Source organism: Helianthus annuus, chromosome 3 (genome assembly GCF_002127325.2).
Source record: "Helianthus annuus cultivar XRQ/B chromosome 3, HanXRQr2.0-SUNRISE, whole genome shotgun sequence".
NCBI classification, from domain to species: Eukaryota; Viridiplantae; Streptophyta; class Magnoliopsida; order Asterales; family Asteraceae; genus Helianthus; species Helianthus annuus.
The window spans coordinates 50,399,422-50,410,702 of NC_035435.2; the positions used below are offsets into that span (position 1 = coordinate 50,399,422).

Below are 11,281 nucleotides of genomic sequence, written 5' to 3' on the forward strand. Positions count from 1 at the left end.
CATATTCGTCGTTTTATAAAACGTCATATTTTAAAAGTTATACAAGAAAAACGAGTGAAGCAGCTGAATTAATATAACTAAGCTAGCTAGCTAGCACGTCAACCTAGCTAGCAAGCACGTCAATGTCCCACGTCGCCCCGATAGGAATTGAGGTGCCTGCTTGCTTCACATATATATAGGAGTTAAATTGTAGGATTTTAGATACACCAAAATTTTAACGGGAACGCTCTAGTATTGAGAATCCCGCGTATACGATACCTCGTTGGGTGTTGTTAGTAGTCGTTTTTGGAGCACGAGTAGGAGCAGGAGTAAGGAAACTCTACATTAACGTGCCGTAGATAGTCTTGAGGTATACTCTCGTTTAAGTTTATGTTTAGTTATTTATTATTTATTTTTAGTAGTTAATATTAGTTTTATTATTAGTAATAATATATTAGTGGTAGTAGTGTTAGTATTATTTTTAGGTACTAGGGTTATTGTCAGGGACGGGTATTGGGTAGCCTAGCCTTAGTTAGGCATGGACTGATCAACCATGCTTAAACAAGGTAGGGTTAACCAATATCCAACCATAATAATGACTAGTTAGGTGTACCATTACCTAACTTAGGATTATGTAAATTGTGTCAGGACCTTAAGATAGTACCTGATCATACTAGCAATTGTATCAACGGTTAGCTACTAGCAAGAGGTGAGTTTTATGAATGCTTTTCAAATGTGAACATGCTTGTCCTAAACTGTAATAATATGGCATGACTGTTGTACGCATGTATATAACCTGAGCATGACATACACATGATATTTGTGGTCCCTTATACGTACCGCTACGGCGGGATTTGTCGGTACTACACCTGTGGTGTAGTGGGTATTAACTGTATGGTTATGTAAGTTACGTGGTAACGTTGGGTTATGATAACATGGGCCGGTACAAGTCATGATTAAATAATGTGAATTGTAAATTGTGTATATTCATAAACTCACCAATGTAATATCTGACGTCTTTTAAGCATGTGTCACAGGAAATGATGGTTAGTCTTGGGCGAGTTGTTTATCTCGGATAGGCGTGACTAGTGAAACAAAGTATCTCAAACTTTCTTATCTGGTGGAAATTTTGCGTGATCAGCTAATAGTAGTTTGACCAAACTTTGTACCTTTAAGTTTCCAACTTTTGTACATTACCGTTTGTATCAATAACGTAAGTGTTTACTGGTAAGTTGGTATCAATTGTGTATGGTGCATCCTTATCTCGGTGTGGTGTCACAACTTATTTTTTGCTTTTATTGTTTTTTTTTTGTCGGAACTTCGTCCGAACATTCCTACAAATTTCCGACCATATTTTTATTGGTCGGTAAATTGTCGGAAAGTAGTCGCTAAAATTTGTTTTTTCTTTTTGTTGGTATTCTGTTGGAAAATGGTCGGAATTTTCCGACCAAATTTGTTTTGTCGGAAATTTTGGTCAGAAATTGCCAGATTTCTAGTAGTGAAGCTAAAAGAAATTTCAAGATTAGAAAGCATAAAGACAACCATTAACACAACGTTTTACAAATGGTGCAATATGTAACTGGAAAGCTAAAAAGAAGTTGCAAAAAAGAAAAAAAATACACACGTATTTATATTTGTTGACAACAATCTGTGATCATATGACAATCCTAGCCTTCACCACCAGTACATCCTTTCCTTTATGCAATGCTTATTGTTTCGGGTGCTTCATAATAGTGCTTTTTCTCCATGCAGAAGGGTGGATCCACATTTGACACTCGTTGCTGCGAATTAAGGTCACGAAGACGCTTCTCATGGGAAAGTATTTTGGCAAATCTGTGTCGAAGAAAAATACTCTCAATAAAGTAATTAATTAACTTTAGGGTTCACCAAATACTGTGTTGTAAAGATGCATACTTACTCTATGAGAGCCTCTTTGTTAGTTACATTCCTGCAGGGGATTAATTTTCCATCTTCCAAGTTAACCTTTGAAACTGTCTTTGTAAGTAACCTATTACCAACTTCAATCAAACTATTCATATTTTCCTTGGTAGCTTTGTCTAGTGGAGACAATGTCATATCCAAGCAATCCTCCTATGTTTTTCCACCGAATTTTTTTACATATGATTAATCAGTTGTATACTTTCATCTGTGAAGGAAGTGCGTAGTTGTAGTGAGTTAAAAATTGCACCTGGATGCGTAGGTAATTGTTTCGGACGTGATGGTTATGGAAAACAGCAGAAAGATGGATATCGACCATGTCAGTGCTAGCCTGAGTGAATATATCAACCAAGGGTTTCGAGCCATTGGCATTGAACCACCATCCAAACAAGCCCCATTTTGAAGCCTCCTCTGCTGTATACCCCCCTCCCATGTTGCAGTCGCCTGTCCCTAAAGATATGACCAAATATCGACCATACTCGGCTGGCTGAAGAATGGGAAAATCCGGATTTTTGCGATTGAGTTCTTTGGCAATTACACCCATTGCAATCTGAGTCTGTTAAAAATATAACAAAAACTTAAACAACTAATCTCCAGAAGGGTTGCCGTAAATGTTCTCCTCCCTTCATTTTTACTGGTTATACCCCCTTCAAATTGTTAAATCATTAATATTTTCCCTTTCAACGACAAAAATCTCTTGAGTCGATGTTTTCAGGGGTACGGTAAAGTTTAAGAGGGTACGTTTAGCCAACCTGCAATCTAACAAAATCTCCATTTGGTGTTTCAGATGAAATCATTTTTGTCAAAATGCAAGAAACAAGATATAAGAAAACTAGTGAGTGTTAAATGGCCCGGCCCATTTGTCATCATTGTTCATACCATATTTTGTTTCTTCATTTTTTTTGTTGATTTTAAACTTCACGCTGAGACGGTTAACAAAGAGTAAGCAAGTAAAGAATGTGTAGTTTAAACATGGGCTGTTTATTTCAAAATAAAACAATGCTAAAGTATTGTTACCGGATTATTTGCTGCCACACCACCATCAATAAGGTTAAACTCATGCATCTCTCCATTGTGTTCGGTCACAAAATGATGAGGAGGAAGATAAGTTGGCGCCGCTGAGGTTGCCATACAAATATCGGACAACTTGGCGTTCATGTGTGGTTTTTCCATAGCCTAGCAACATAAGGCGCTGGGCATATCAGACCTTTTATGTTTATAGTGAAAGGATCAAATATGACAAAATGATATACAAATAAGTAGACTAATTAGGTTTGAACCAGTTTAGTTTTATTAAGTTACAATTTTAAAATTGTGTGAAAATAATTACTCTAGTTGAAGCTTAATTACTCGAGTTATCTGTACAAGAACCCACCCTTATGTTTACAAACCTTATGTTTAATAGCACTAATCATAAATTGTACGATCATCGAAGAAGAAAATATAAAGAAGATGAAACCTCATAGCTGGAAAAGATGATGGGCTGGAGTCTTTTGATGTCAAAGGTAGGAATAACTACATTAGTTAATGTATCTCCTATTTTGGTTTCTTTCAGGTGCTTCTCTATGATGTTATGGAGGCATTTTCCATCATACAATGGCCCCCCTATGCTCTTGAATGCCTTTTTAAACGTAGAGCTGTTTAGAAATCAAAAGCATTTCAATGTTGTTATGCAATAAATAAAGTATAAGCAAGATAGTTTGGTGTTAGAAAATGTGAATTAAAGACTAAGGCTAGAGGGTATATGGTGATGGTCCTCCAAGGGAGGATGATCCGCCACGTAAGCGCCACGTTATAGTGCTCCCAAGGATGGTCCATCCCCCAAAACTAGAGGGTATGGAGGATGGTCCTATTCATAGTCCTTCCCACCACTTTTATTTTTTTTTTATTTTTTTTTAATCTTCTACATTTTTTATTCTATATTTTCATCAAAACATATATAATTAAAAAAATTAAATTAGTATCCATAAAGCTGTTACTATTAAAGAATATCAAACAAAAAAAGGACATTAATTAAAAAGAATTATTTATCCATAAAGTAAAGCAAGCACCCAAAACCCATTTACTGCAAATTTTCCACCCATAAATCACACCCTCTCACCACTTTCCCCCACGCTTGCTCCGCCGCCGCATCTCCGCCATGCCACCACCGTCACCTTTCGCACTCCCTCAACTCAAATGTACCAAATCTAACCATTCCTTTCAAGTCACAAAAGAAGCCTTCCATTTTCCAACAAATTCCAAACATTTTCAAAGTTGTACATACTGCATAACCACTTGTACGGTAAGCATCTTCTTCTGCTTGATTTGCTCAAACCCTTTTAGGGTTTCTTCCAAATTTCAACACCCATATGCAAGATTCACTAAATCACTCATTTTTGTTTTTTTTTTTTATTTCTAACGGCTACTTTTGGAGAGGGGCCCACCTTATTTGCTTCGTCGCCAACGTCGACTATGAGACGGATAGGATGGGGACGGAGGGGGGCGGGATGATGTGGCTGTCGTCGCCGGAGCTCTACGGTATGGGGACGACCCCATACCCTGCAGCCTAACAACTATAAAGAAGCAAAACATATACAAGAATAGATGGAAACCTATTAGCATGCCATTTGGCATTTAATAACACAAAAAGACAAAAGAGATACAAAATCGTTAGTGACAGTTTTTTATTATCGAAAACCAAAACCGAACTTTTACTAACTGTTTGGTTCCGGTCGGTTTGGGCTTTTATAATTAAAGTTTAATCCGAAAGCATGAAATTAAAGGTTTGAGAAAAATACCCGGATAGTCCCTGTGGTTTCACCTTTTTTCACCTATAGTCCCTATCTTTCTAAAACTACTTGAATAGTCCCCAAGGTTTTCCGTTTTGTTCTCGGATAGTCCCTGGGTCTAACTTCAGTTACTTTTCTCTGTTAAAATGATGTGAAATGACAAAAATACCCTTTCCTTTAAAAGGCCAAACCATAGGGACTATCCGAGCATCTTCTTCATTTTTGTTTATAAAACCCCACCACCACACCCTCCTCCACCCTCCACCGTGCCGCCGCCGGTCTCCGCCGCGCAGAACCACCGTCGTTGACTGGTTTGACTTTGTTTGACCCGAACTCCTCGTTGACGGCTATTGACCGAGCCCGAAACAAAACCCAAACCACCACACTTCATCTTCAACCTCCACCCACCATCACCCTCCTCCACCCTCCACTTCATCTTCAACCTCCACCCACCATCACACGACGGCGGCTCATATAACTTCTCTTTTTTTCAACTTATCATTTATTCTTGCTTAAATTTGGAGTCCTGACTATATATTTACGCAGACTTTTGATCAGATTCAGTGAATGTAGTCAAATCTGCGAATGAACTTACAACCAGCGGATGGACAGATTTCAACAGTTTCTGCTAATGAACAAAGATTCTGTTCAGCAGCGGATGAATCTGTTCAATAGTGAATGAACTTTTTCAAGTGACTGGGCCTGTTTTGGGCAATATTAACAGTGAATAGATTTTGTAATGCAAATGGACAACTTTCTGGGCAAATTAACAGCAAATGGACAATTCTTCGCATGTACAAATTTCTGTGAAAAACATTTCTGCAGTGGATAAACTGAACCAGCTTGTTTCAGCGATCAAACACTTCGAATTCTCCAATGCACTTTTAATTCTACACTGAAACTGCAGCGAATGAACCTGTTATCTGCAGATAAATCTGTTCTCAGCAAATAAGACTGTTCGAAATCAGATTTCCAGGCCGTGATTAATTATTGATCTGTAAACAGTACAACGAATGCAGCAAATGAACTGATTTCTGTTTTGCGCGGATAAACCGGATCGAATCGGAAATCGATTCTGATAGGTTTGAATCCGCTTCGAATAACGGTTACATTCTAGAACAGATCTAGAAACTGTTGACGGAGATTGAAAATCTACATTTGTTAATGGATCCAGACGATTTTCTCCGATTGAAGAACCAGTTAGATGTTAAAACAGAATCGGAATCAGAATCATTTTGTTTCCGATCAAAAGCGTTGATAGAGATCACGAAACGTTCGAAGAATTTAAGGCATAAGGTACCGTACATACTCGGTGTGGAGGTGGATCCGAACGGAGGACCGAGGATTCAGGAGGCGGCGATGAAGCTGTACCGGAGGAAGAACGCCGCCGTGAAGATTCATCGGTTGCAGAGCTTGCAGGCGGTTGAAGCGGCGGTGAAGAAGTTTTATCGATGGCTTCACAAACTGCAACCCAATCAGTTCCCTGAAGTACGACTGTGGCGGTGATGGTGGAGGGTGGAGGAGGGTGATGGTGGGTGGAGGTTGAAGATGAAGGGTGGAGGAGGGTGATGAAGAAGATGCTCGGATAGTCCCTGTGGTTTGGCCTTTTAAAGGAAAGGGTATTTTTGTCATTTCACATCATTTTAACAGAGAAAAGTAACTGATGTTAGACCCAGGGACTATCCGAGAACAAAACGGAAAACCTTGGGGACTATTCAAGTAGTTTTAGAAAGATAGGGACTATAGGTGAAAAAAGGTGAAACCACAGGGACTATCCGGGCATTTTTCTCTAAAGGTTTATTGTAACGCAATATGGCACCCAAACATTAAAATTTTCCAAACGATTTTGCTTAGATTACAAAATGTGATGAGTTTTTGGATGAGCTCCAATTACAGAATGTGATGAGTTTTAGCATGTTTTCGCTGTACAAATTGTTTATATTTTCGCATTATGCAAACAACGTGCAAAAATATCGAACATAAACAAGAAGATAAGCAAACTGTATTTCAAGAACAGAAAAGAAAACTTACCTATTGAAAAATTGAGATTGGGCTTAGCTCACTGTACTTTAATTTTATATAAATTTAATTAGGTTAGCATAAGAAGTAAAATATATAATATATAAATAAATAATAACTAGTATTTTAAAAATTAAATATAAGAATGGTCCGCTCCGGTTTTTATACTTTCGGTTTTTTGTATAAACCACAAACGAAACTGTTCGCTATGGTTTGAAGCTTTTCAAACCGATCTGCCAAAAGTTAAGAAAAAAAAGACCATGAAACTAAACCGTTGACCAGTTTGAATGGTTTCAAACCGAACCAATGATGTTCTTTGAAAGCGGCTGAGAGTTACGGTTTTGTGATGGACAAAACGTGTAGATGTTTGTGTAATATTGTTATTTTCTTGTTTTCTATAGTTAATTTTTTATTTGTGTCTAATTTTATGTTTGTTTAATTTTAATTTGCAGTTTTATAAAATTTACAATATACTTTGTAATATATTTTATATTATTTTGAATAGGGTTGTAAACAAACCGAACGAACACAAACAAGAACTTGTTCATGTTCGTTCGTTAAGGAAATAAATGTGTTCATGAATGGTTTATGAACGTTTACCGAATAAGATTTTATGTTCGTGTTCGTTCATTAAGAAAATGAGCGGAACGGTTCACGAACACAAATAAAACTAGCGAATGCGAGGGATGGCCCAAAGGGTAACACCGGAACTTGAAGCCTAATTATGGAACGAATGTCGATCGTATTCTCATTGATATAAATAATGAGAAAGGAAAGGAGAATGGTGCATCAAAAGGTGGAAATTGGGTTTCCTAGTTTAATTCTTAGGATAATTAAATAAAATAAAAGGTATAGATAAAATATATGAAAGTACAAAAATCTTTAATTAAAACACAAACAAACGAAAATAAACGAACGCAAATAAACAAATGTTCACGAACACCTTAGTGAACGTTCACGAACACCTTATTGAACGTTCACGAACACAACTGAACGAATGAGACCTCTGTTCATGTTCGTTCATTTAACTAATCGAACGAGAGTTCTTGTTCATGTCCGTTCGTTTATTAAACGAACGAACATAAACGAATTTCCCAACAAATGGTTCACGAACTGTTCGCTTAACATTTGATTCGTTTACAACCCTAATTCTAAACAATACGAAATAAAAAATAATATATTTAAAAAATATATGTAAAAAAGGTGATAATGTGAAAATATAAAGATGTTTGTGAAAGACATGATTAAATTGAAGAGAAAAATAAATGATTTTGTTTGATGGCTGTAAATCTAACTATAATACCTCTAAAGAAACTCACACGCCTTCAAATTTTTATCAATTCAACCCATTTATTAAAACTCCTAACTACTTAATAGATGCTCAAAATTACTTCTAACCTTTCTACTAAAACAAACTTCCTATTATATCCTAACCTACTATATATTATATATACCTATAAGGTAAGGAAAATATATTATATATAACACTACCATTATCGTTGTTACATTGTGGTCTCCGGAAATAAAAAAACTGTTTAGGTGACCGAGGTATTCTTTAATTGTATCACACTGCTTGATTTTCTTATTTAAGGCGGCACTTATACCTGTGAATCTAAGCGTTGTAATTCTTTGTAATTAAAAAATTGATAAGGTAACTGGCTTATGTTTAATTGTATAATTAACACTGCCTCATTTACTTAATTAAGGCGGCACTTATACGAAGCGTTGTAATTCTTTCTAACGGGCATGAGTTAGTTCGCAGTGATTCATGACTGCGTATTTTTTTTTGACACTTCGTTTGGTTCTTCTCCGGTATGTGATGGTTGTTTTACAAACATGGGTCGGATATTAGGTATGTAAGTGGTTGATATTTGCATGTATACGATGCGGTGCATGTGAAGTGGTGCCAAGGGGATGAAAATTATTTATTGCTAGTTGTACGAAGAGATGGCAGTCCATTAGTGACCATTGATTTTTGTAGTTATATATAATTTTACTTGGTGTTTATGGGTGACCCTTAGCATAAGTAACGTAACATTCTTATATTAATTGATTGCTTTTTCTTTAAATATATCGTTATATTTCCAATTGAGTAAATTACTGTTTTGGCTCATATGGTTTAGCCAGTTTAACCCTTTCAGCCCAAAAATTGAATATTTTAACATATCAGACGATGTTTCATTTTATAACGGTTTTGGCCCCTAACACTAACTTTATTACTTTTTTGCATTTAAATGTAAGGATAAAGGTAATTACATACCTTAGGGATTGTTTTTGGTAATTACAAAGTTTTTTTTTAATATTTAAGAGATTATTAATGCAATCACTCAAGTTTTTTTTTATTATTTCGTTATTTTCACCGTAATTACTTAATAAAATACGTTTTAAATATAAATAAATTTGTATTTTCATTAACTGTTTGTTCTTAAAAATATCGTTTTAAAAAATAATTTGTTTTTAACATTTTGTTTAAAGCGTCTATCGTTTTTAAAGTTGTTCCTTTTTAAACCATTTGATTTTCTTAAAATCATTACTTTTAAAGTCGTTTGTCTTTTAAAGTTTTTTTAAACACTTTATTTCATACCATTCTTTTTAAAATAAATTGTTTTTTTAACATTTTGAATCAACTCACTATTTTAAGTGGTTCGTTTTTTAAATTTTACAAAATGACGTATATAAAAAACAAAAGAAAATGTAATATTTGAAAAAAAAAACGAAACATTCTAATAAAAAGTTTGCCAAATATCGTTCATTTTTCAAACTTTTTTAGAGTGCTTTATTTCTTTTTCAAATCTTCCATTTTTTTAATTGTTTGTTTATTCAAAATTCGTTATTTTTTAACCTTTCGTGTATTAAATTCGTGTGTCATTTAAAACCTTACACTTGTTAATTTATTTTTTAAGATTTTGCTTTTTTATAAACGCCCTTTTATTAATCTTCGTTTTTTAAACCACTCGTTTGTTTAAAATCGATCTTTTTTAAATTCCTTCAATTTTTGCAATCATTCATTTCTTAGTTCATTTTTTCCTAACAACTATAAATAAACCGAATACAAAAATGAACGATTTCAAAAACGGTTCTAAAAGGAACAATTTAAAAAGAAACGTATTTAAAATCAACAACTAAAAAAAACGAATTGTTTAAAAAAGTTTAAAAAATGATTTTAAAAAGATAGGTGTTAAATGAATTGTTTAAAAAAATTTAAAAGACAAACAAATTTAAAAAGAACGATTTTAATAAACAAACAATTTAAAAAGGAGTAATTTTAAAAACGATATACGGTTTTAAAAAAGGTAAAAAAACAAATGATTTTAAAAACGACGTTTATTAAAAACAAACGTTTAATAAAAATAAATATTTATTCGTATACATAAAACATATTTTATTAAATAATAATCGTGAAAATAACGAAATAATAAAAAAAATTGAGTAATTGCATTAATAATCTCTTAAATATTAAAATAACTTTATAATTATCAAAAACAGCCCATAAGGTATATAAAGATCTAATTACTCTTACACTTAACTATAAGAAAGAAACAAAGTTAGTGTTAGTGGCCAAAACTGTTATAAAATGAAATATCAGAGTCTGATATGTTAAAATATTTCTTTTTAGCCTGAAAGAGTTAAACTGGCTAAACCACACCACAGTGGCAAAAGAGTAATTTACTCTTTCCAATTAATAGTAAATCATCTTGTTATTACCGCCAATCTTGAGGGAAGATATTTGGGCACATCTGGAGGTAGAATTCTTTGATGTCTTTAGCTGCGAACAAAGGGCGCCTATTCTCATCTGGAGCTGTTAACATCGCAGTGACTAGACCACCAGTACTCGTCCCAGCAATTATATCAAAATAGTCCGCAATTCTTGCATCTTCACCATCTAGTTTCTGAACCATAAACCACACCAGAAATCTAAATAAGAAAAAAAACACCATATATGATCCTGAAATTGGATCTGTTGGATACCTGTAGTTCAGCTTCAAGAAATTCGAGGATGGTAGCTGGGATTAGACCTCTTATTCCACCACCATCAATACTAAGGACTGTGATCAGTTTCCCATTAGTTGGGGGCTGAACTATTGAATTGGTTCTCTGCATTTTCGTTGCCTTTCCAAAAAAAAAAAAAAAACAATGATGTGTTTTTGCTAGTAATTGTTAGTGACACCTCTACTGTTTTATAGGCCCATGGTCTACTTTTCTTCCTCTACAATACCTTTTGACGCCCTTTAAAATAAGCTTTACTTTATTATATTGGTATTGGTTGGTGACGAAATTACGCTTTCCCACTCTAGACACTAGGATCAAATAACAAAATGGGGATGCAAAGTAAAGGTATGTTCGACATGGAGGTTTTAGAATCTTTCAGTTTTAAGTTTTTAAGAAAAACTCCTACTTATTAAAAAACTTTTTTCTGGTGAAGGAGATTGAAACTTTTATTTTAGGAGATTTAAACTTTTGGTTGAACGCTCCTATTAATAGCATTTCAAAGGAGCGACAAACATTTAGAGAAATATAACTATTTTGACTTCAAAATATAATGAACTTTTTAATGCACCAAATTTTTAATTTTT

The 11,281-nt window shown here is 34.4% G+C and overlaps 1 protein-coding gene across 2 annotated transcripts; it reads right to left on the reverse strand.

Moving 5' to 3' along the window:
* Positions 1–1,478: 1,478 nt before the first annotated feature.
* On the reverse strand, positions 1,479–10,921 carry LOC110929016 (patatin-like protein 2). Of its 2 annotated transcripts, none has more exons than XM_022172110.2 (7): positions 10,677–10,921; positions 10,413–10,597; positions 3,377–3,554; positions 2,935–3,093; positions 2,168–2,473; positions 1,898–2,070; positions 1,479–1,812 (listed from the first exon to the last, which is right to left on the reverse strand). In XM_022172110.2, exons 1-7 carry the CDS (start codon positions 10,806–10,808, stop codon positions 1,677–1,679), a joined length of 1,269 nt encoding a protein of 422 aa, XP_022027802.1. In that variant the 5' UTR covers positions 10,809–10,921; the 3' UTR covers positions 1,479–1,676. The 2 variants fall into 2 exon arrangements, with proteins under 2 accessions (XP_022027802.1, XP_035844272.1); XM_035988379.1 differs by having other exon boundaries at positions 10,413–10,622; positions 10,677–10,807.
* Positions 10,922–11,281: the final 360 nt, after the last annotated feature.

What these genes read in the sequence shown, in the direction of transcription:
- LOC110929016 (XM_022172110.2), bottom strand. Translation starts at nt 10,808, where the DNA reads ATGCAGAGAACCAATTCAATAGTTCAGCCCCCAACTAATGGGAAACTG. An exon ending in TCATCTTTTCCAGCTATGAG is followed by an intron (nt 3,094 to 3,376) that starts GTTTCATCTTCT and finishes TTATGTTGCTAG; the next exon opens with GCTATGGAAAAACCACACAT. An exon ending in ACAATTACCTACGCATCCAG is followed by an intron (nt 2,071 to 2,167) that starts GTGCAATTTTTA and finishes GGAAAAACATAG; the next exon opens with GAGGATTGCTTGGATATGAC.